The 25555-nt window shown below is 48.7% G+C and overlaps 3 protein-coding genes; 1 reads left to right on the top strand and 2 right to left on the bottom strand.

Annotated features, from left to right (window-relative positions):
- The first annotated feature begins 4470 nt into the window (after window positions 1-4470).
- GSTUM_00010377001 (uncharacterized protein) lies at window positions 4471-8266 on the top strand. XM_002841251.2 has 9 exons: window positions 4471-4728; window positions 4803-5897; window positions 5972-6053; window positions 6116-6343; window positions 6418-6537; window positions 6609-6664; window positions 6737-7071; window positions 7124-7211; window positions 7268-8266. The coding sequence occupies exons 2-9, from the start codon at window positions 5046-5048 to the stop codon at window positions 7493-7495; spliced, it is 1989 nt and encodes a 662-aa protein (XP_002841297.1). The 5' UTR covers window positions 4471-4728; window positions 4803-5045; the 3' UTR covers window positions 7496-8266.
- Window positions 8267-11140: 2874 nt separating this feature from the next.
- On the bottom strand, window positions 11141-13930 carry GSTUM_00010376001 (uncharacterized protein; the record flags this gene model as incomplete). XM_002841250.2 has 8 exons in its annotated part: window positions 11141-11630; window positions 11766-12191; window positions 12248-12470; window positions 12530-12757; window positions 12811-12896; window positions 12953-13109; window positions 13197-13619; window positions 13683-13930. The coding sequence occupies 8 exons, from the start codon at window positions 13928-13930 to the stop codon at window positions 11265-11267; spliced, it is 2157 nt and encodes a 718-aa protein (XP_002841296.1). The 3' UTR covers window positions 11141-11264.
- Window positions 13931-17577: 3647 nt separating this feature from the next.
- GSTUM_00010375001 (uncharacterized protein) lies at window positions 17578-20087 on the bottom strand. XM_002841249.2 has 7 exons: window positions 19101-20087; window positions 18595-19053; window positions 18449-18536; window positions 18187-18390; window positions 18032-18135; window positions 17814-17967; window positions 17578-17746 (listed from the first exon to the last, which is right to left on the bottom strand). Exons 1-7 carry the CDS (start codon window positions 19715-19717, stop codon window positions 17663-17665), a joined length of 1710 nt encoding a protein of 569 aa, XP_002841295.1. The 5' UTR covers window positions 19718-20087; the 3' UTR covers window positions 17578-17662.
- Between the last annotated feature and the right edge of the window lie 5468 nt (window positions 20088-25555).

Below are 25555 nucleotides of genomic sequence, written 5' to 3'. Positions count from 1 at the left end.
CTTAAGGTTTGATGGAGGATCGAGATGTCGGCTTGGCTCTTTTTTACTCTTCCGGTTGGGTGGGGAGTATTAGTCGGGGAAGGAATACCGGTATCACCGTGAAGCGCTCTATGAGGAGGAACTGTACCATATCATAGTGGCATGTTTCGGGAGCACCCAGATAGGATGGATTGGGGAGGGTTGGGTTTAGAGAGACGGTATCACGATCCCGTTACGGAAAAAGAAAGAGGCTGATCGATTAGGCTATTTTCATGTTACGGGTACAAGTAGATATATCTGTCAGGCCTCCGTCGATGAAGGAGGTTATCGTTTTTTTCATTCTACTAGGTGGTAACGCAACCATAGTCGGTCCTCCATGTGACAGGGACATGCGGGTTAAGTAGGAAGAGCCTTGGGGCGTGTGAGGGTTAGGTAAGAACACATCATTTGGCATAATCTGGCTCATGCAATCGTAAGATCAGACTCGTGTTCCTAGGGGAGCCGGTTCAATGATCTTACACTGCCCAGAAGTGGTTGTCCAAGGAGAAGCAGTCGGGTTTGTTTATCATATTGCATCTATCCATCCATCCATAGTAATGTTCCAGGACCCGCGATAAAGTCATCGATTTCAGCACGGTAAAGGCATGTTTTGGAGAATCCTCCGTGGCCTCACTACGACGTCGGATCAGATGACCGCACAGTATCCAGGATGCGCATAAGGGGCCTTAGGAAAGTGTAGCGTGGTTCTTGTAACTCGGTACGCTTGTCCTTGGCCACATGTACCTCCAAGGAGACGTTCAGCTGCCGAAGCTGCCGAGATTCATCTTGTGGAAAATTGTCTGAGGAAGGCCATGACTGCTAGGGCTCCGGGCAAGCATTCCTTGGATAACTTGAGGGTGAGGAGGAGGGGTGACAGGAGCATAAGTAAGCTTCTCGGGTGGCCCTGGGTCTGATGTACCGTACTAGTTTGCTGGGCGGTACAGTGGAAATTCTTGATGTTCTGCGAAGTTTCTCGGGGGATGCCCCCCCTGTGTTATACCATATTCATGTGGATTGGTGGCTTGTCGGGTTGGGCTGTGGGAGAGGGGGAAGCGAAAGAAAGCGCTATTGGTTCTATCTATCTTTCCAAGAAATTAAGGTGTTGCATTCGGGAAATGTTTCGGGAGAACGATGGAGTTTCAAGAGCCTCGTTGGGAGGTGAATTTATAGCCCTCAATCAGGGTTGCTTGCCCTCTACCAGGGATGGTATAATAGCCCACGATCCAAACATCGCCCGGGGCTCCCCTTCGCAGAAGAGTGATGGAAAGGTTTCGGGTTGAGCTAAGTTGCTGAAAAGTATGATAACCTGTGGGTGATCCGTGGGCAAGCAGAGCTCGAGTACTGGAGGCAGCCAAAACAAGAACAATCTCGAGGGAACCGCTATATGTTTTACCTCCCTTGTCTGGAATTAGACACCTGGAGCGAGAAGGGTGGAGTCGCCTCTTTCTATTTATGCATGCGCCTGGAGTGTGCTGGGCCATTTTTGAGTACACGGGATGGGAAAACGCGAGTGATCCGATCCAGTTATAGTATACTGTACCGGTAATCCATAACTCCGCAGTACCTAATTCTATGAAAATATTCGTAACGCGCACCTACAGCCAGGTAAATGACGATCTGATTATGATACCCTAAAAATCGCCGAGCATGGTGTGTCGAAGCAAGTGGCAGGTGAACGAGGAAGGTTGGGTCGAGCTGCCGGGGTCTCTAGATGATGAGATTAGATTGCACTGATTAGATAATCTGCCAAAAGAAGAGCGAGAAATGGAGGGTTGACAGGACAGGGGTTCACATTGCAGCAAGATCTTGGCCCCTTTTTTTTTATCCCGGAGGCGGCTGATCGGGAGAAAAGATGATTCAGGACAAAGACTCAACATGGAGGCATTTTCTGAAGGCGGAAGAAAGAAAAGAGAGAGCCCATTGAACAACCCAAAAAATAGACTTTGGGAAGCGGCTTGATACTTGGGTTTTTATTTTCTCCCAAATTTTGCCTTGGTTTATCACGCCTTCTGTGACGGGTGCTGCTGATGATGAGGGGGGAAATGGCGGGACAAGAGCTGCATCGCCGATGGTGGTTGGTTACGAGGGGATAAAGGGTGTCGGAGCGATACACGATACGGTGGAGACTTTACTCGGGCTACTTTGGCTGTCGGGTGATGGTGGGGGGGTTGAGAGTGCCAGCAGAACCCCAAATTTTTTTTCCAAGGTAGTCAAATGCGGTGGCTTGACCGTTGCTGGGGTGACTAATTGCGTGTGTGCGAGTGATGTCTGAGGAGGTCTGGAACTGTGCGGAGATACTCGTGTACGAGTACTTGTACCGGTAACTTACTCGTGCAGTGAAGAATGGAACATGGGGGTGCCGGTGCGCCAAATGGTAGCGGCTGCGCTGCTGGCTGTGAGTTAATATTTGTGTTTGTGCTTCACGAAGGGGTGAGAACTTGGAGGCGAATACCGTACCGGTCAACCATTTATGTACAGCACAGTATAGGCATGAGGGGTACCTGGACTCGCACTCCTACATACAGCAAATACAGTGGCCGATGCACGCCCCCACGGGAAAGAGATGGTAAAGGCGAGGGAGAAAGGGAATGCCATGAAGTTCCGACGGGATAACTTCCTGGCAGCCTCGCGAGCCCTGAATGTCAAGGAATTGGCAACATTGGTGTGTGCGGCGTGCGGTTCCCTGCTCAACCAAATAATCCTTTAATCCAGTACTTTGAACAGGAAACTGATAAACTTCCGGAATTTCTGGCCCGGGGGAGTGAGCACCGAGATCTTACTCGCACTTCATAAACACCACGAGATTGAAAAGAATAAACAGAAAGCATGTAAGGATTCTTTGAGCAAAACACCGTCGGGGGTCCATAATAATCATTCACGACATGTACTCGAGTACAGTGCTCGTACACAGGCGCACAGGCACACACATAAATAATTTTGGAATCATATACTAGAAGAACAAGATAGCGGTACTTGAGAATTGTTTCCATAAATCGTAGTCAGCTTGACGCCTGACCACAAAACCTGCCGGAGTTGTCGAGCCACCCTCCAATCGTCTGGATGGCCACTCGCGGAAGAGCGAGCGAGTCCCGGTTATTATTGTTTTTTATTCCCCCCCCTCCTTGCTCGCCTCCATTCCCTTCCCGCTCAGTGTTGGAGGATGAGGGGGGGAGGGGGCGTGATGAAGCTTAGCTACCGGTATTTCTCAATTTGTCGGCGCATCATTGTAAACTATAAGGTATGTGTTCGGGAAAGTACGAGTATAATGTTCCATTATACAATTCAACTTCCTTACATATTATACAATAAATCGTGCTCCGAAAAACAAAGTGCTCTCGGCCGCTTGAGGAATTTGGTGGCAGATTTAGGGACAGAAGAGTGAGTGAGCATTGCGGTTATCAAGGGCTTCGTTGCCAGGCCAATGAGGTCAGGTTAGAGTGGTGGAGAATACGGGCATCTTCTAAAATTATTCATGTTGCTCCTAGAGTATCATACTCGTACCGGTAAACGGAATTTCGTCGATCGTACCAAATTTATGAGTTTTTTTTGAACTCGCTAGCTGTTACCTTCATTAGGCCCCACATAACTATAATTTTTGTTTGTTATTACAAGCAGGGTGGCAGCAGCAAGAATAATCTTTTACGTCGATAAGGACAGCATTTGGAAAAGGCAAAAAGCGGACAAGAGGAGAGAAGAGAAATGAAAGCAATAGCGAAAGGTTACGGCAATGCTGTGCCTTGGAAAGGGAAGATGATTGGCGTGGGTCTACCGACGGATCCCCCCTGTCTGCAGCTCCACCCCCAGAGGAGAGACTCTAAGAAAGCGAGAGTTGCACACCAGCACCACCACCTCCACCACCGCCGAGGGTTCCGCAGTCAGTCAAGTCCCGTCTAAGAAAGATCGCTGCGAGGAGAAACATAGACATAGTACGGTACCGGGAGAGGGTGTGAGAGACCCAGAAAGACAGAGAGACGTGCATAGGGGAAAGGATCAATATCACCAGAGAGCGAGAGGAACGCAAAGAAAGAAAAGGAAAGAAAAAAATAGTAATACAAGACTTAGAGAAGTACCGCGGGAAACTGACATTGTGCGGAAAAAAAAGAGAGAGAGAGGAGACAAGGAGGAGGAGGAGGAAGAGGAAAAAAAATAGGTCATCGCTGATGATAGAGTAAATCACGGCTGATACGATAGGGACGAGAACACTCAAGATCTCCTACCGCGCCCACGCAGCAGGAAGGCAGTACGGTACATTTTTCTTTTTGTCCGCCCTTTGCCTCCCATTCAACCAAGCCCAACGAAGAAAGTGTGGAGAGCAAGCAGAGCGGCCAGGCTACTTCGCTCCAGACTGTCTCCGGCTTCAGATACCCGCCGCCGCCGTCGCATTTCTGTTCCCTCTGATTCTCCTCCTTCATCATCTTGATCTTCTTAGTCTCCGCCTTCAATCCTCTTCCACCTCCTCCTTGTATCTTCTTCCAGGAATTTCGCCCCCAACCCCGGTCCTTCTTACTGCCCTCCATCACACTGCTTGGACCTAACATCATCCTGCTTTGCCCTGTCCACCGCCATCCACCATTATCTCCGCAATCTCAACTGACACTTACCACCTCTTTGGCTGCTTTCGACTTCCAACAAGCAGTGGCCCTCCTTTAGAGCTCGAGAAGCGGTTATCCAAAGCATTTCTTTCTTCGCTCTCTCGCCGTCATCTTTGAGGTAACGCGATTCTACTCCGCTCTGCCTTCTTTCTACTCGTAGTGATAAACGGCTAACTAACTAACGTCGTGCAGGATTTGAGGTTCGGACAACTTCTGACCATTTCCCTTCCACCGCCATACTCCCGGTGCCAAAATATCGGGCTCGTTTTGACTTAACCCTTTAACTTCTCACAACTTCCCGCTGTCCATCCCCCTTCTGCCGGCTGCTCCTTTGGTTCGTCATCATCGTCAGTTGCAAGAGTTCAACCGACGACGGCGTTGAATCATCGGGACTGCCCACACCTCAAATTTTAGGACGCTTGATTTGAACTGGAAATGTCTACTCCCTCCACCGCTTCAGCCGTCCTACCTCCCCTCAGTCACTACCGTTACGACTACACTCGAGATCACCATCGCGTTCTCCATCCTCCTCCTCACGCTCATCTCTTGAATCGTACACATCTCGCCAGTCCTATTTACCACTCTCCCGTGCCTGTGACAACCGCTTCGACCCCTACCAACTCTTCTTTTTCTTCGTCGACGATCTCGGCTATGGCTTCCTCTAGGACCCAGCCTTCGGTGAAGAGGAATCGTAATCGGACTCCTAACTGGGAAGATTTCTATAAGAACGGGCTCCCCAAGGAGGTTATTGTCATTGACGATTCTCCCCCGCCAGAGTCGGGCCACTTAGGTGCCAACACCAACAGCAAACACTCGCAACCATCCAGCTCATCCCGTGTAGTAGCAGCCAATGGACATCAGTATCCTTCCACAAATAACATTGCTGGAGGTGCGTATGGCCCTCGCCACGCCGACAAGAAACGAAAGGTTCAGACATCGCAATACGAACCTTCATATACCAGCCAGCATCAGCACTCTTACTCTTCTACCCAAACCCCTCACGCTAATTTTGGGTCTCCTACCACCATTTCTGCTACTTCCAGCACAGTTAGTGTCAATGGTAATTCAACTGCTGGTACATCACTCGGATCAAACGTAGGGGCAGGGCCTTCTTATTCTGGAGCATCATTAGCTTCGATCAATGGCCAGAAACGAAAGAGAGTAACAAGGGCCAGCCAGGCGGCGGCGGCGGCTGCGAACAATGGGTTAGATCCTTATTCTAGCTATCACCCTCCCCCAAGGCCTCCTATCAAAGCGAAGGATGTGTATGTCCAGCCAATTCCAGATGTGAGTGAAGAATCCTCCACTCCAGTGCTATCTTCCTTGGGGTATGTCTTTGCTAATATATTTACTCCCTTCAGCCCGGTAGACATCCGACTGGGAGGGTGGATGATGACGATGGTCACTACATTATCAATCTCGAAACCGATTTGACACCGCGATGTGAGTTGTATCTTTCCAGACTAGCTTGTATAAAGTCTTGACTAATTTTCTTCTGCCTCTAGACCGAATTACCAAACAACTTGGCCAAGGAACTTTTGGCAAAGTTGTAGAGGCATATGATCGTGTTAAGAAAACTAAATGCGCTATTAAGGTCATCAGATCAGTTCAGAAGTATCGGGATGCGTCCCGAATCGAGTTGAGAGTGCTTGCGACCTTATCTTGCAATGACAAGGAAAATAGGAATAAGTGTATCCATTTGAGAGATTGCTTTGACTACCGCAATCACATATGTACGCCCGTCCAACTTAAAATTATACTCGTCTTTGGATATGAAGTGTGGGATTGACGATTATATGATTGCCAGGTATCGTCACCGATTTGCTCGGGATGAGCGTATTCGACTTTTTGAAGGGAAATTCATTCGCACCATTTCCAAACAGTCAAATCCAGAGCTTTGCTCGCCAGCTATTGACTAGTGTTGCATGTGAGTGTCTTCCTCGCTATATTTACCTTTCGGTTTTCTCGGTTTTTGATTTTCCTTACTAATTTTCAAAGTTCTTCACGATCTGAACCTCATTCATACCGATCTTAAACCGGAAAATATTCTCCTCGTTCACAATTCATTCCAGACATTTAATTACAACAGGGCTATACCCTCCTCTTCAACAACTACCCAAAGGCAGGGCCGGACCCGCCGTGTTCTCTTGGACACGGATATTCGTCTAATTGATTTCGGATCCGCTACGTTTGATGATGAATATCATTCGAGCGTGGTTTCTACCCGCCACTACCGTGCGCCCGAAATTATTCTGGGCTTGGGTTGGAGTTTCCCATGTGATCTCTGGAGCATCGGGTGTATTTTGGTGGAATTTTACACTGGCGACGCTCTTTTTCAAACCCATGACAATCTTGAGCACTTGGCAATGATGCAGGCTGTTGTTGGACAAAAGATCGATACGAGGCTTATCAGAGCAGTAGCGGGGACTGGAAGAACTGCGGTGTCCAACGCGGTTTCGAGGTACGCTACTCTTAAAAGACATTGTAAGAATTATACTGAAATAGCTGGACAGATATTTCAAAGGAACCCGGCTCGACTATCCCAACGATGAGACAACAAGAGCCAGTAAAAAATATGTTCACGCTATGAAGCCTCTCCCGGTAGGGATCACTATTGAAGCGTTTTTCGATGCCATATACTAATAGTATACATACAGGATATCATCCAACCGACCACGAACTTCAACAAGCAGTTTTTCGATCTTCTCAAAAGGATATTCGTTTACGATCCTAACAAGCGCATCACTGCCAAGGAGGCGCTGAAGCACCCATGGTTCCGCGAGGTTGTGCAGGATGAGGGAACTGAAGCTACAAAGTTGAGACTGGAGAGACAGGCGGAGCGGCTGGCAGCAGCGGCGACATTATCACGTGGAGAGGGGTACTGATAATAGCTGCCATGCATGCGCACTTTGCGCCTAATCTTGATGAAGGATATCTTTGCCATATCTATTCCGCTGGAAAGTTTGCAATAAAATGACTACAGCAGCCTTCGATTGCCAACGTTGCTCGGTTTATATTTCTTAACCAAATCTTTGCTTTTTGTCTGTGGATGATGGGTGGACGATTTCATTTTGGGTTCTCCTTGCATGGAATTTCATCGGATAGATCATATTGTTTCACTATATCAGGGGTTGTCTAATTTGCAGTCCCTTTGGCTATTCCTGTTTCTCTCTTTTTGTTGCCTTCGCCAGGGGGGTTGTCTTGAGCCTCCCCATGGAGCTTCCTAGCAAAGCACTGGCTCTAGACCAGTGCTCATGATTGGCAGATGAAAGAAGGAGGCTCTTTGTTTAGTAACGATGGGTATGCAGCAAGGATGCATATATTCTTAGGAAGGGAGTGGTGGGGGGGGGGTAAACGGCGTATATTCTTCGGTGTCTCTCGTTGGTCATAGGTCTTGAATGTCTGGGTTTGTATGAATGGGAGGGATTTGAGCCTTTTCTTTTGTTTTCCGACTACCCTTATCTTCTGTTCTTCTTGCTTTCTTTTCAATTCTAGCTCTTTCTGTCTGTCTGGTGTTAATCTTCTCTCTCCTACTGCCTACCTATATTGTTCATAGTCTGTGAATGTGGATATGGTGCCCAAGGGTGAATTTGGACACCAGGGCGCAAGAGAGGGAATATCACATTTGCTATGGCAGATCATATCCGTCAAATCTATGATTGGCCTCTTTTTCTTCCAGATCTCTCTCCCTTTCCTTTCAGAAATCTCACCCGTCACTTTATCACATCTCGTCTCGTCCTGTCTCGTCTCGTCCTGTCTCGTTATCACGATCTATCACACCAGGATATATAAATGGGGAGAAAAACTCAGCTCTGAGGATCGACTGGGTTTTCTCTTCTTCCTCTTCGGGCGGCTTTCCATCACCCTCTCTGGCCATTCTTTATCCTCGCGTCATTTTCACCTCCTTCTGTACCAAAGGCTTTTCTTTCTCTCTTTTTTCCTACCGGAGTTTAGGGACGGCTTTTCGGTCTTGAATTTTACTTTTTCTCTTTCATATTTCTTTCGCAGTGATTCTTTTTTCTCTCCCGATATCCCTGGGTTTTCTGTACTCATGCCCATGATACAGTAGTCTAGTATAATTTCTGCTTACCTATCTATCTATCTGCCTACCTAGCTTATCCGCGCTAACTGTTTGTCCAGTGGAAAAATATCTTACTCGTGCACAAATATTTTATCTGCTACTCTACCCTACCGTGCCAGATCGTGGAATGACTGTTGTGGACTTATCTAGATGAGAAACACCAAGTCCCAGGGCGACGGGTGGATCGTCGGTTATTTGCACCTCTTGATAGATCCTAGTCTATCCATCCCACTAACCCCATGATTGCCATGGGTAGAAGAATAACCTATGATACCGCACAAGATAACACTCTCCCTTCCTCATTTTCCCGCTTCGCGGACAAGGCCGGTCGGTCCCTACTGTTAGCCCGGGGCACGCACGACACAAATAGTTTCCACCAGTGCAGTACGACACATACGGCAACTCCAAGCATTCAAATTTGTCCCCTGCTTTCCCGAGCGCGTACTCGAGTACCATACTGTACATGTGGGAAATCGAGCCCACGAGAAAAGTCGCGAATCGGGTGAGAGTTAGTGACTGCCACATTGCATATACCACTGTGCTGTGCAGCGCAGCGCAGTGCAGGACATGAATTCTCTCTTTGAGTTTATTTTGTTTTTGCAAAAAGAAAGGATAAGTGTATTTATGGCTGGTCGGTTGGTTGGAAAGTATCATAGTTGGTTGGCTGGAGGAGGGCAGGGCAGCCGAGGCATTGTTCTATGATAAGAGCCGCGTTTATCGCGGCGCGGGTAGGTATGATGGGTGAGGTGAGATAACGTGACGGTGTTGTGGTATGATATGGTGGTTACGGTAGGTACCGTAGGGCTTTTCGTGCAAGTGAGGCGTACCGGTAGGTATCATACTGGTAAGGTGAACAAATTTGGTTAATGGTGGGGTGGGTGAGATGGGGGCTCTTTGTGCTGTGCCCTGCTGCGCTGGGTGCTGAAGAGCTATATTTGGAATTTGGAGGTTTGAGTGGAGTTTTGGTGCTATTTGGGGGTGTTGTTGGGGGGGCAGATTGTGTGATATTGGTACGTTACGTAGAAGGGGAATGGGGGGGGAGAGGGTGGAAATTGGCGTGATATCGTATTGATACTAACTCGAACATTTCTATCATACTTTTCAATCGTGAGATCAAGAAAGAAAGAAAGAAAGAAAGAAAGAAAGAAAGAAAGAAAGAAAGAAACAAAGAGACCTAGAGCTTTTTAATCCGACTTGGCTTGGCTCAACTCTCCTATCGGATAGATAGACTGGGACCTCCTTTGTCATTCCACCTGCTAATTTTCAGACTAACACGGAGGGGTCTTCGCTATTTTCAGAGGAACAGTATCTGGAATTTAACCTTGGCTCAACCATTAATGCGACAGGAAGAATCAATAAGGAAACTGTGAAATAATACAAACGCTTGGAGAATAATAATGTTAGGGTACTCGCTCTCTTTTCGGGGCAGGTATCATACTCGAATACGGTACTGTACTCGAGTACATAATGGTGTCGCAGTTTGTGTTGCCGAGCCACCCACCGGATTTCCGGATCCCGGTATCATAACTTTCGGGAATAGAAAGAAGTCTTGGCGTACGATACCGGTACTATACGGTACTATACTTTTACCTTCGGATAAACCCCCTCGGGTCTTGGCGGGTCAGGTGGAAATGACGTCGGCCCGTTTCCTTGAATTCCATTTTTTTTTTTTCAAATCGTCTTCGCCCCCGCCATACGCTACGATAGTCGAAATACTCGTAGACTATGAACTTTGATGGTTTTGCGATACTTAGGGTTTCCAATCCAATCAAGTCATCCCTCATCACTTCACAAGTGTCCAGCGCAGCAATAGACTACGTATAGCCCTCCCTCCTTCCACTGCCGTCCGCCTGGCGCAAACGGACTCTGCTGTTCTCGTACTCGTACTTACACTAGTACTGGTACCGGTACTTCCCGCACGGGGATTGGCTGGTCCGTGGGTTATCCCGAGCTGCCGCCGATATGTTACAGTATAGCGCTGGCAGCAGGGTAGTAGACGGTACCTCCCGGATGGGTTTTCCGACGCTTTTTTTGTATGTATGGGTGGACTGGGGGCGGCCGGAGGTCATGGTTACGATACTGAGTCCTGTGTTTTTATTCCGGGGGGGGAGGGTTCCTTTTCTCGGAGGAGGGGGCTAATGAATGGGGTTGTTGTGGAGAATGGGCCCCGCGTCATCGTTGATAGGTGTGCGGCCTCCCGAGTATAAGCCCACGCTTGAGACTATATACTTTGAAGCGGCAGGGAGGATAGTCTATGTCTGGAGAAGGGCTGGTGACATCAGCCGTATATGCTGGGGTATGTGTTCGAGGTGCGTGCCGAGTTGAAGAAGATAGGGATTATGAAGACCAAGAGCTGGTGATGAATTCGATGCTGTGTTGTACGGTACATAAAACATCTGCATTTTAGGGAGAGAAAGAAAGGGGAAAAAGAAAGGGAGTTTGATATAGTCGGTTCCGGCATATTTCGATTCGCTCATAATATGAAGGGAGCCGGCTATCACTACTCGAGTATGATATACTAAAGTACATAGTAATCTACAATCCAACCGGATATATCCGCGATGGTATCATAACTAAGCTTTAACACCACCACCCCCCCTCTGCGGCTTCAACTCTGTCACTACCCCGCCAGCAATCCACTCGGAGATAGCCATCACGGTGATCATAGGGTTAACCCCGCACGCGCTCGGCAGGACACTCGCGTCCGCAACCAACAGCCCTTCAGTGCCCCACACCCTCCCCTTGGGGTCCACGACGGACCCAACGCCTCCATCATTCCCCATACGGCAGCTCCCCATCTGGTGCGCCGACCCATAAACCGTCTTTTCTCCGCCCATCCCGTGACCCGCAAACTTCTTTAGCCACCGCTGAAACCTCCGGTCCATGATGCCGGGGTCATTGAACTGATGCGTTGCGTGTCCATATGGGCCTTCTTCTTCCTCCTCGTCCTCGGCCCGGTCTCTCTCACCCCAGAAGTAGCGTCCGGAGGACTCCGCCTCGGCGACCTCCTCGCGGATTTCTTCCTCGCGCTCGGCGGCAGTGGGATTGCGCTTGAAGGGCTTTAGGCCGTAGACTGCTGGTAATATCTCTTCTGCTCCTTGGACGTAGAGTATCTTCGCTAGTCCTAGCAAGGAAGTCTGGATCATTTCTCGGTCGGCTTCGCTGATGGTGTACTTGACGACTGGCTCGCCGCAGGTATTTAGAGTTACCATGCCGGAATCGCGATCCCGCTGGATTGTGAAGAAGAGGCCCGAGTGGCGGTAGTTCAGCAGGGTGCGCTTCAGGCTTGCCGAGGAGAGCCAGGGGAGCGGACTCGCGGCCATTAGTGGGCCCATCGCGGCGGTTTCGAGCTTGCCGCCGTGGTAGCTCCCATCTAGGTTCTCGAATTGCGTGCAGGCGGTGGTAAGCGGGGAGCCTACCCAAGGGTCTGTGCGCTCTGGGAAGAAGGCTTGGATTGTGACGCCGGGGTGGAGGTGGAGGTGTTTGCCGATGTTGGGGTTCTGGTATCATTTAGTGGTTGCATGTGTGTGGCAGTATGGGGGAGGGGGTGAGCTACTGTTAATCCACTGCGTAAGAGTAAGCATGGAGAATTTAGTGAACCAGCGCTTACAATGACCTTTTTGGCCATGATCTTTAGTGGGACTTTCTGTGGGCCCCAAGTGCCTGTTACTCCCATGGCTTTGGTTTTGGCATCGGTAGAGAAGAGAACTCTATCTGTATAGTAGCTTTGGATGAAGCGGGCACCGGCTCGGGCGGCATCCGGGAGCCAGGTATGGGTTCTGCCAAGGATACAGTTAGTCAAGTGAGATATCATGATTCGCATTGGTTATGAACGTACGTTCCCATTTTCCGGCCATCTCCTTTCTTGCCGCATCCACACCCATTGCCGCAATATCCATCTGCATGTTCTCGTACTATGCCTTCTTTATCACCTGGTAAAGTAGCACCTGTATTCTGTGGGACAGCCACCGTAGAGTAGCCCAACTTCCTGCATCCTTCTATCATAGCCTGATTCCGGTGGTTGTGCTTAATGCCTTCCGTCGTGACGCCCATTCGCTCACACACCCTACCCCGTCAATCACTCATAGCCTCATATTATAGGGACGTTGGAACTCATACTTATCCAAGCAATCTTGGTAATCGTTGGAAAGGAAGAACGGAAGTTTATGCTTCGTCGCCCACTCCTCCCGGACAAACCCTTGCGTCTTTTCCCGAGTTAGATTTCATGACTTGACCCTAACCCTATAATGGTAATGCATACTTGGAGGCTAGCAGCCCAATTAACAACTCCACCGCCACCGAACGTCTCCCCCGATATCAGCGCGATAACACCATCCGCAGTTGTGGAAGCTAAACCATTGCTAAACAATTTATTAAGAGCCTCCGTCTCCCGTAACGGGAACTGGTCGGGTGAAACCCTGAAAACCCCGCGCGGTCCGTGTTAACTTAGAAGCTCACGATGACGCGTGGAGCGCAGAAACAAGCGGGGGCAAAATGGGACCCACCACTCGCCGCGATCAACAACCACAACTTCAAGACCCTCGCCCGCCAATCGAGCCGCCGCAACAGCTCCCCCACATCCCGACCCGACAATTACAACGTCACACTCGAGCACCTTCTTCTCGCTAGTGGAAAAGTCAAGAAACTCAAACTTGTAGAAGTCCCCGGGTTCCCCATCCAGAGCTTTCACCCCGGCTCCGGTCTTCTCCGGATACCCGACGGCCCCGTAGTACATGTCTGTATCCGCATTGCGTGTCCAGACCATCATTGTTAGTGCCGTGATGGCCTTCGCAAACCCGCGAATTGGCGGGAAGAGGAGGCGGGATGACTGGTCGAGCCAAGAGACAATAAGGTCCTCACGAACGCGCACCGGCTGACGGTGGAATGGGGTCAGAGAGAAGGTGAGGAGGAGGCAGCCGGGTACGGAACTGTAGGGAAATTGTTAGCCACGGGTTGTGAGGGGGTGGGGAATGAGTTTTGGGGGAACGTACTCGAGAAGGTTCAACACAAAGCATATTGCTTGGACCGAGCTTTTTGGCAGCTTCTGCTCCAGGGTGTACTCGAGAGCGGATCTGAAGCGGGCATTTGTGTAGCTAGCTTCGTCTAGGAGAAACGATCTAACATGCTCCTTTGAGATATCCGTTGCTACGGATTGCATGTATGCCGTAATTTCATCCTCCGTGAATGGCCGAATTATGGCGGAGGTAAGTGCATAGAGGGTGATCCATTGATTCGGCATGAGAGTGGGGGGAAAGTTATGCGGATTATTGTTTGCCATGATCGACGCGTGAGATAAAGTCGAGCCCTGTCAGTGGTTCTGTCCTGTTTCGTGTTGTTGATCTCACCCGCGTGTTATAGCCGATATATGAGCCGAGAAGAAGGCACAATAGGAGAAGCACGATATGATAGTGGTAGCAGTAGTAACAGTAGTAATTGGGAGGAATAAAAGTACTGGTATTGGGAGGGTTAAGGTTAAGGAATGAAACGGGAGGCGGGGTTACAAATAAAGAGGGGGGGGGGAAGTGTGAAAGAAAAAAAGGGAGGATCCTCCGTACTAAGTTAATACCGGTATGATACCTTACTAATTTTTTTTCCCGGGGAAACCTGGTCGGTGGCAGATGAACCGGTCAGCTACCATAGACTGCCTATGGAGCTCTCGCTGAGCATCCTTTGTGTTTTGACTGGGATAAAGTTGTCGGTAACACAATAGAGTAATCGGGATAAGGTGCAATCGTTTCTCTCCCTTCCGGGTGAGCCAAAGAAGCATGCGGTATGAAAGCTCGGTGAGAACCGAGATGGCGGGGAGGGAGCAGCGGGGTGAAGATTCTGTAGCCCGCTTTTAAGGTATTTCACCACATATTTGATAGCTTTCTGGGATATACTTGTACTGATTGCTTTTGGAATCTCAGATTTGGAGTTGTGACGTTTTCGGTTAGTCTTTTCCGGAAAAGGGTGGTTGTCGTTCTGGTCATCATAAATCACTGAACAAAATGAGGTACTAGAGGTGTATTATACTCGAGTACGTACCGATACCTTGGCACGGTGATACTGTACTTATCCAGCAGTGACCACAGATCCCGAACCCTTCAATCCTCCCCCCTTCCTCTAGGTAGCGATACCAGAACAGAGCAGAATAATATAGTGACACAACTACGTTCACTACAAATACCTAGTTTTTTTTTTTTTTTTTATTACACAATTACCTCAAATTCCATATATCACACATGCAATGCTACAACTAGAGTCTTCTAGCCCTGCTATTCTGGAGGGATGGTGGCATTCCGGCCATCTCACCACTACTGAAACAACTCGTCGCTCCCTCCAAAAGAAGACCTGCGCTCAAGGAAAGGTGCAGATCAGTCAGGATCTATCATGTCTTACTACTGCTAGGCTGCTTGAAGCACAGCTCGTTACAATGCCAGTGTCTTGATGATAGACGAGATATGATACGTGTCGAAGAAGCCAAGCCGCTCAGATGCTGATGCACTATCACATTCATGGTCTTGTAACATTCCTTCCTGAAAGCGTGACAACTGTACTGCAGCTCCCGGGACTAACTCTCTCTGCCAGCATACCGGCAGCCAAAGTGCAATAGCCCTTTACCGCAACAGGTTACTCACGAGGTGTACTGTACTGTACTCGTACTACGCTCTGATCTGAAAACCTGTCAAGAGATCGCCAAACCAATACTGAGATGTGAAATACTAACTATCACCGTGTGTCCCTTAGTTCACTTGTGCATTTTGATAGGATTCCAAGTGCTACATCCGGTTGATCGAGCCGCGGATCTAGACTACTATCGCATATTAGTGTGTGAGGGTGACCACTCTGCCGCACTATTTCCGGGAAATCCCATGATACGAGCGGGGAATTGAGCTGAGAGGATATCGAGACAAAGAGGAATTCAATGCGGACTCATTCAAAGAAAATTTCGTGCTTCGTGGTGGTGGTCCCGGGTGAATTGTATGCGGGAGCTTCGCGGGAGTACCAAGTACGGCACTGCACACGGCGGGTTCAGCGGGCGCCGTAGGAAAAGCGCTAAATTAGTAAAGAAACAGTATTTATTTGTAATCAATTTTATGAGCTTTTGGTGACCCGTACGGCATAGGCATAACTTGTGCTGATAAAAGATATGTTGTGGTATTTTTGCAAGATGGCACATTTGGTAGTAATACTGAAGTAGGCGGACTTCAAAGAAATAATTGATATCGTGACCATATAGTAGATGCTCCTGCGCCCATTTTATGGGAAAGACAGTATTTCTGTCATGCAGGGCGCATGGGTTAAGGTGTAAGGAAAATAGCAATATTGCGAGATATCATATATTGGGGGGACGACTGACAAAATATTTTGTATTGCAATTATCCTTACTTCGCAACATCTAAGCTTTGTGCTGATTTTTCCTTCTGAGGGGATCAGTGAAGGACCGACTATCAGCTATCTGACTACAATACTGATCACGACGATGGTAGTGGGAGTCTATTCCGGGACCCGTGGGCTATTGGAAGGTTGACTTGAGGGAACAGTCTCTCGCTACGCCCCAGAATCTCGCCTTAAATGTATCCCTTCATGGCCATTCAGTAGAATTAATGAAGAAGAGGATGAAGTAATAATAATTTTACCCAGTGCCGTCCCAGGAATGCCAGAATATATTAAAAGAAAAAAAGAGGAGAAAAAGGAAAGAAAGTGGTCTCTGCCCCATCATAACCCAACCTCTAAAGTTATTATACCTAGACAAACACCTACTTCCAAACCGTAATCTCCCCAACCCGAGCACTCCTGGAGTACACAGGCAATGGTGCATCCACCCACTGCCCAACCCCATTCCCGCCACCTCCGCCATTCACGTATCCCACAATTGGTAACCTCCTCAACCCGGCAGGTGAATTCCTAGCCCTCTCCTTGCGCCACTGCCGACTATACAGGCAAAGCCACCAGGTGATCCCGAGTGCAATAGTCATGAATAACACGGCCACGACCGCGACGGCGGTAAGTGACTTGCCACTTACCCACTCAATCTCCTTCCCCTCCTCGGCAGGAACACGGGACGCCGCTGGCACCGGTAGCGGAGGCGGTGGTGCAATGCTATGTTCTTGTGCATTGGCGTTGTCAGAAGCGGTAAGTTCCGCTTCCGCAGGTAAATTCTCGAAACAGACCTCTGAAAGACAAGCTTTTCCATTGGAGCAGCATACATTGCCGCAGGCGAACTCGCTCCTGGAACATAGCCGGCTATCCGTTACTACTTTTCTGCCTTCCTCTTCCTCTCCTTTCCTTTCAAGAAGGCGATGGGGGGATACTCACTGCTTGCAAAATAGCGGACACTCTGCCATACCGGAGCAGTTCGCGGGTCTGGGAGGGTGGTAAGGGATGGTGAGTTTTGGGAGGCACTGGGCTCTCCCCCAGAAAGATATTTGGCAGATTTCGTGAGGAAGGCAGCAGAATGTTGAGGTAGTGTTAGAGGTTTGCGGGGCGCAGGGATAGGTTTTTAGTGTCCAGGTGGAGTTTTTGCTGGGTGCGCAAGGGGCGGAGGAGGTTTGCGGGAGCCAGTGGTTTGCGTGCACCATCTGGAGGAATATGAGGAGAGGGATGAGGATGTTCTTCATGATGTTGGATTTTTGATATTGTGATTTTGGCGATGTGTTGTAGGAGACAGGGGGGTTGGGAAGCTGATGGGGATAAAAAAAATTCGGTATATGAGGTCTGGATTTTGGGTATTGGCAGGTCTATAACCTGGCCTTAAAGCAGAGGACCTCTTGAAATGGGATTGCAGGGGAGGCGTTCACAAAATCTCACTCGTTCTATGAAACAATCTTGAAAATCTGACTGGATGTTTCGGAGTTTTTTTTTGTTTCTACAACACGATTGCCACGCGATAAGGGAGTTTCGTAAAGAACAAAGGAAGAAAGAGTATCAATAAGTGGATAAACCTAACTATGGCACTGTAATCCGGGGTTTCGGTACCAACTTTTTGCTACAGCTTGGCTGCTACATTTCCTGAGTCTCTAGTCTCAGTTTTGGCTCTGTCTCTGAGACCCTTTCGGAGGATCTTGCCCGACTAGATTTTATGCCAAGAATTAGTCTACGCCTTGTTAAAAAGTATGCATTAATGATGGGCGACAAACGGGATTCCTTGGAACCGCGGGAATGAATATGACACCCCCGGTGATCCACTTGTATCTTATTGCTCGCTTCTTGACCCATTCGCTGATCTCGTCTGCGGTTACGGTTGTGCCTGGTTTTTTCACGATGTATGCGCGCGGTCGTTCGTCCTCAGCGCTATCATTTATGGGTTAACAGGGTAAGGGAATTGGGCAAGGGGGTAGATGTCACGGCAACAAACTGTGGGATTCCGACGACCGCGGCATCAGCAACACTAGGATGCTCTAGCAACATCCCTTCAAGTTCTGCTGGGGCCACTTGGTTCCCTTTCACTTTGATAAGTTCCTGGTAAAGGTTAGCCTATTGCTAAGTAGGCGGAACAATAAGGGGAAAAACCTTCTTCCGATCGACAATGAACCACCGACCTGCTTCATTATAGTACCCTATATCCCCACTCTTGAGCCAACCATCTGGAGTGATCGTGTCCTCAGTTGCGGCCTTGTTTCTATAGTATCCCTTCATAATGATAGGCCCTCGAACCCAAATCTCACCCTGGGTATTCGGGGGGAGTTCCCGGGTTGCAGTTTCGGCGTCCATGACCTAGCAGTAATTCATTATCAATAAACATTGACTCATGAGTGGGGAGGATTGGTCAAACCTTGCCCTCACAATTCGGTAGCAATTCACCGACAGAACCCTCCTCATCCGTGTCATCTGGGTGGAAGCCTGTGACCGAGCAGGTAGCCCTACCACACGTACCAATGTCAGCTCATGCCATAGCCCCAACAGGGTAATTCATAATACTCCGTCATTCCCCATCCCTGCTTCAAGTTTACTCTTTCTTCTCCTGCCCGGCCCCTCATTACCCTTTCCTCCACCTCCCTCGAAATGTCTCTACTTAAAGGCGCACTTCCACATCCTAATACATTCAGGGAGCTAAGGTCGAATTTTATGACGTCGGGGTGCTTTGCCAGGGCAACCATAATTGGGGGTACAGCGGCAATAGTGGTAATCTTGTGTTTTTGAATCGTCGTTAAGAAGGCTCCAAAGTCAAACTTTTGAAGCATGTAGACGAGAGCTCGAAGTTTGGGCGCAATGATTGCGTAATAGGTTTGGCCATATACGTGATACATTGGTAGCATGGCTAGCCAGCGAGAGTCATTGGGAGCAGAATTGGACTGCATGCGCAGAGAGACCACTTGATGAGCGTTTGTGACGATATTTCTGTGAGTGATTTGGGCGCCTTTTGGGACGCCGGTGGTCCTAGGCTGTGTTAACAATGAAAAGACGTCATTGTAAGGGTAACGCACCCAGAGGAGTAGTTAATTGCAGCGGTAGTGTCGAGCTCTTCATCGGTCTTGAGCTCCTGCCAGACAAACCCATCATAACCTTTTTCTACAATATCGCTCCAATGCCGTGTCCGACCAGGACTTGATTTATCCCCCCACCCAAGAATCTTCCCATCAGCCGTTATATCCAACCCTTCATCAAACATAAAGACGCTCCCCTCATCTAATCCAACATTCTCCGCAGCTTCCCTCGCAATACCACTATTGCTTCTATGGGCAACCAAAAACCTAGCCCCAGAACTCCTAATCTGCTGCTCTATTTCTCTTAGAAGAAAGCTTGGGTTTGCTCCAGTGAATATCCCTCCGGCTGCAACGATTCCATTAAAAAACGAAGGAAAGAAAATGTTGTTACCAGAGAACAAAACCACTCTATCACCATGCCGTAAACCGAAGGCCAAGAGCCCTGTGGCAATCCGCTGAACTAGAGAACGATATGCATGGTAGGAGACGAATTTCTTGGGATCTAGGGGGTCAATATATAGCGGTTCCTTGGGCAGGGGTGCGGTTGGGGACTCAAATAGATACGTAGTCAGAGAGCACTTGGGTATATCGCAGGACCAACGGGAAGAAATAGGCATCGCGATGTAATGAACACGTTGTACACGTTCGTCGATAGGCTGCGGCGGTGATCCGATGGGGAGGTAAAGAGAAATAGGATGGCGGATTCTCCATACTTGTACTTGTGCCCACATTCCTATCGCCAGTCCACCTATAGTACTGTACAATAACTATTTTTTGACTTTTTCCTTTCATATAATAGGCTATGGAACTATACCGCGATCATGTCCGTCCCACGGGGCTGTAGGTCGCTGTTGTCTCGGTTTGGTGGCGCGACTGTAATTGCGTGATATTTAATCGTTGGCAAATTCGGGGGTGTAAGGTAGTGTGTAGCATAAGAGGTGCAAGAGTAGTTTGGTATAGTACTGTACGCTACATAGCATGTTGTGGGGAGTTGTGAGGGGAAGATATCATCTACCCGGACAATGCCCTCCACAGCCTATCTTAACCCGTTCCGAGAGAGGGGTGGCTACCGGTACTCGGGATTAGTTTCTACCGAGGTTCAACTCTCTGCTTGTTTGCCTCACCAAGAACTATTACCGCACCCGTTGTGTCCGCAACCAAAAGCTTGGAATGAGGTTTCTAAAGTGACTCCCTGGAAAGCTATGATAGGTGCCGTAATATTCCTAACACTGCTCTATGAAGTGGCTGAATGGCAGAGAGTGGCCATTTCCTAGACTGGTGTCATTTCGGCCGGGTATTGTCCCCAAGGATTTGACGACACGAAAAATACGGCACAATGCTAGTCTGCGATTACTCCGTCCTTAATACACCCCAATATGCGCCAAATATTGGCAGTATCTGTGTTGGCAGTATCGGTTAGTACGACTGAGGTAGATTACCTTGGTGAATGTGTAGGATTAAGATGGGAAGGATACCGGTGAACAATTGAACAACTCGGCACTCTGTTGTTGATAGGCCGGAGAGTATAACGGAGGAGACCGGTACGATAAATCAAAGTTGCCCCCCTTTGGCTAGATCGGTTTAGGCACTCTTGTGGTCCCTCGGGGTGCAATGCGTGTTCGATGCAGCCGTGGTCCGCCCACCAGGTAGAGATTCTCTGGGTTAGGGAGCTCTTATCGATAAGAGGTCTCAGTAGAGAGGGTCGTCCATCCATAGGCTTGACTTAAACAAATATCTTAATGTCACCACTTTTCTCAAGCACAGGCGAGCCGGAACAACGATCCTTGCCTTAGCTCACAGGGCTGATAGCTGCTCCTTGAGATCCCTCTCAGTGACAATCATTCGTTCGAAAGCCACGTAAAATGGCTTCCTCAAATACCAGCCATTAGAACACTGCAAATGAGAGGGGGTATGGGCCTTACCAAAACTGCTGTAAACGCCTGATTATGTGGACTCCTCGTGGCTACATGCCAAGGCGGGGTTCCACGGTGCCAAAAGCACTGATGTATTTTGTCCCCTTTGAGTTTAGTTAGGAGGAATTAGAAGCGTTAACGGGGATATGATTAGGCGCCAGATCCGGGAGCGTCATTCAGTTCGCTAACCAAAGGAAGTGTTGGGGATGGGACGGCTACCTATAGGGCGGTTAAGGAGGACGCGAAGTATATGCTGGAAATGGGTGCTGATTCCGGGGTGAGTAAGGGGGGGTGGATTACCTTACTATATCATGTCAGATTTCAAAATATGCGGCGTTCGGGGTATTAGTACTCTAATAGAGATTATATATGAGGTAAAATTCAGTTACCTCTCACTTCATCTCAAATATTTGTCCCGGTTGCGGACTATCCATATTCTCTATGTACTCCGCCATCGTAAATTATCGAGGAGTTTCTCGTGATGGTAGGTGTGTCGGTGGGTTCTCTGATGGCAGGAACTGCTAGTATCGTGTCCACTCTAAGGCAATTTCCTTACAAGACAATATATTACACTGAATACACGGGAGCTTTAGCACCATAGCCTGTGTGCCACTGCCTTTTTCTCGTCTCATCTCCCTACCGGTATCCCACTTCATCCCAAGATCTTCCCTTGAGTTTCGCCCCCCCGGTCTTTGCCCCCTTCAATGAAGATCTTGCGGAAACAGGCACTCTGGCCTGGCATAGGGGACCGTGTCATCCACCAAGAATTTTTGGGAACCATTCTTTCGTCGTATTATAATCCAAAGTCTGACCATATATCTGACCACGGTCTCTCCTCAGTGAATTCGGTGCAGAATTGAGCCCCATTGACCCTTGAAACAGAGTTTTCCAGACAAAATGGGTTTCTTCACTTCTCTACATGGTTGGTCTGACTACGGCCTTGCCTGCGCCAGGATGGTAACTACCCCCATGTGATAGAGGGAGACTAATGGCTTGTGCCTGACATTCGAGTGGTAGGTGCAAAGCAGAGAGGTTGGGTGGCTCTCGGTTGGCAGGAAGACATGTTTGTTAGTCGTCCCCTAAAGATGGAGAGTTTGCAGTACTAATTTTCATGGAGACTGAATGACATGAAAGGGAACAACAACCGCTATTCAAAAGATCAAGTTGTTACTGCCGTTTAATCCTTTGCTCGAATGGAGTATATTCACTTCCCCTCTTACTCGGGAGGATAGGATACTTATTCGCCAGTCGATACACTGCATATTTTCCTCTGGCACTTGCACGAGCGGGTCGAGATAGGAAGGTTGGTAACTCTTCGTAGTGAGAATAGTTATAGTCAGGTCAAGCAGGGTGGGATCTATAGCAAAAAGCATGTCAAAACCTTCGTCACGAAAGCAGAGTCTTTTATAGACTTCTATCACATCCGCATGGATGAACTGAAACCGAGTGATCCAGGCGCCTATCCGGTAATCCCAAATCATACCCTAAATAACAGTTGCTAACTTTGGCAGACGTTCCAAAGATTCTTTGCCCTTTATCACAAGCCAGAGGCCCGGTCAATATATGCCAAGGGCAACCCAGTAAGTCATCTCGCCGTGCAGTTTCTATACAAATCTAGCTTTATATCATACCAGAGAAAAGCAATCTGCTCCCCAGACCGTGGAGCAGTGGTCTACGACACTGTTTCGCGAGTGCAAAAAAATCCGGATTGAAGGTTCGCACTTCGCAATCTCAACACCCATCCAATCTCCCGACCATAGCATTACCTGGAAGTCTGGGATAACGGAGACGTAGCCAGCCCCCGCTTGTCGCTGCAGGACTATCACCACTATCACTCCCCTGTTTCAGGGAAAGTCGAATGGTGGAAAGCGATCTCATGCGACCACTACGGATCGACCCACTATGTCTACTCACCCGGAACGCCAGATGCGCACTTGCAATGGCCCAGAGTTTAGACTGGTGCTTTTTGTAGCAATCAGAGCAATAGAGGTTGGAACCGTTCGGAAAGTGCACATTCCCCTCCCTTCCCAAACAAGCGCTCCCGCTTAATAAGCAAACAAGCAAGGCTAAGGCTAAGGGAGAAAAAGACAGTTTCAGCGAAAAGGCACGAACTCCAGGGGCGGAGATCGAAAAGGGGAATGAGTTGGCGAAAAGGGGAATGAGTTGGGGACGTTTGAGTTCAGTGGATCCAGCATTGTATCATAGCGGTCTTTGCTTAGTGTAAGTACCGTAGACGAGGGGTTCAGATAGAGGTTGAGGTATAGGGGAAGGGCGATCAAGGTTTAAGTCGAAGAGGGTTTGGGGCTTGGTGTTTTGAAACGAGTGTCGGAGTTTCGCTTGAAGTGCCTGATGCAGTAAGGAGTCTGTTTTAGGAATGGAGTGGCTCGGTTGTGGTGCCGGGTTAGAGGTTCCCCATGATGGGGGGATTTGGAAGGTTCTGCAGATCTTTAGGGGGTATTTGCTCCCAAAATGGTTTTTTGACGAAATGTTAAAATGGGATGACTCTCGAACGGTGGTGGAAATAATTTGGAGGATTGTTTTATGGTTGGCTATCTTGACCGTTTTGTAGAGATGTCTGAGTTTAGGTTTCGCAAGTACAGCCCGAGCTTAAGTCCCACTCAACCGCCGCTGCGACCACCGATAGAGAACTCCCCAATAATCATCGCATTAACTATAGTAGTTAATAAGCAAAAGCAGGCTGAGTTGCGGTACTTGTACTAGTACTTGCAGCTCTATCAACCCAAATCCCCCAGGTGAGCCCTTAGAGAGGAAACCTGTGATCCCGACACCGCATCTGCCTAGCACGCTACTTGTGAATCGAAGCTTATCTAATCACTTCCAGAAACCCTATTCTTAGCGCACTCACTCCCAATTACAGCACTCTCAGGCGCCCCCACCCAACCACAGCGGGCTGCTCGACCCAAAAATCAGAAGTAAGGAGCACACCTTCACGAGAGAGAGACAACTCCTTAGTAACATTCTCTTACTCCAAGAACCAGGATACTGTATCAAACGGTAGCACATTGCCCAGAAAGATTGTAACCTCCCTCTTCGAGGCGTCCAAGCGTAGGCAAACTCAGACCAGTAAGCTTAGTTACGTGTTTCAAGTTTCTGCCATTTCCTGAAATATGCGGAGAGTTTTTAGCACACAGGTGGTGGGATGTAGGGTGGAATAGAAATATATATCTGGACGGGAATTCAACACTTGAGGTTCTTCGATTTAAAAAAGATTGGAAGGAATGGGGGGCATCACCGAATATCCACTCAGCTACAGATAAACTTTACTATCAACACAAACGAAAAAATGACATTATTCTCCGAAAGATTCCCACCTCGGCCGCCACCAGCAGCAACTACCCGTCCATCATCCTACCCATCATCTATCTCCTCCACCACATCCCTCCAAAAGACCTTTCCCTTACCACCAATAACTCACATAACCACTGGCCTCTCGCGACCTCCACCACCACCCACATCCCCGACAGCCTCCCTCTCCGTCTCCCGGACCCGCTTCATCCTGCGCTTGACAGCAGCCCTATTCTCCTTCGCGATACTAGTCACCATATCAACAATCTACTCCACCATAAACCGCACCTTCCCGCGACACATGTTGTACAATGGACGGGACTTGTGGCCGGCTGTGATCAACCTACACCCTACGACGATACTGCTAGCTATGTCCTCAGTGACGGCGGTGCTATCTACGATTGTGCTAGTTTCGGGATTGAAGCCGGATATTAGACATATTGGCGGGTCGGGGGATTGGTTGAATTTCGGGGTGAGCGGTATTAATCTTGTGCTTGCTGCTGTGGGTACTGGATGCTTAATTGGTGGGGAGGGGGAGGGAGATACGATTTGGGGCTGGACCTGTAAAAACTCTGGGGTCAATCATCCAGATGTCCAGTTCCGGCTGGTTTGTGGGGAGTTGGTAAGCTTCTCTCTTCCTAACTTCCTTTTCCCAGGGCTAACTACGCATATCTCAGAACTTTGTATTTGCCCTAGGCTGGGGGATTGTTGCGGTTGAGACGCTGATTCTCGTCAATGTTGTGGTTGGGCGCTTTGTTCTCCGGAGGGGGTCCTTACGGGGAGGGGTACCGCGAGTCAGGTGGAGGTCCGGTGTCTGATCCTCGAGGAATAGGCACAAGATTAGGCAGTCATTCATTCGGTCTAGAATTAGGAGATATGGGATATATTCATTCTTTTGGAGTTTCGGATATTTTATTTATGGAGGCGTTACGGAGGTTTTTCTTTTTGGTCCAGGAGTTTACCATGTTAGGATAGCCGGGCTGGATACAACATTTTTTGTTAGGAAGGAAGAGAAAAGAAATAAAGAGTCGGTATTTTTTGAAGAGAAAGTATCTATGCAGGGCATCATCGCACAGCACAGCACTAGTGACCTTGCCAGTTACTTTACCATCTCGGGATTTCCCCATCTGCCCAGCCGCTATCCCACCCACCGTCCGCCCAACCCCATTCATCCACTCACCCATCAACACCCCGAGTGATACCAAGTGCAAACTCCCCGCCACCCCAACCCCCACT

Source organism: Tuber melanosporum (assembly GCF_000151645.1).
Source record: "Tuber melanosporum whole genome shotgun sequence assembly, scaffold_7, strain Mel28".
Classification (NCBI taxonomy): Eukaryota; Fungi; Ascomycota; class Pezizomycetes; order Pezizales; family Tuberaceae; genus Tuber; species Tuber melanosporum.
The sequence above is the reverse complement of the archived record's forward strand: the minus strand, read 5'-3'. Positions and strand labels throughout refer to the sequence as shown.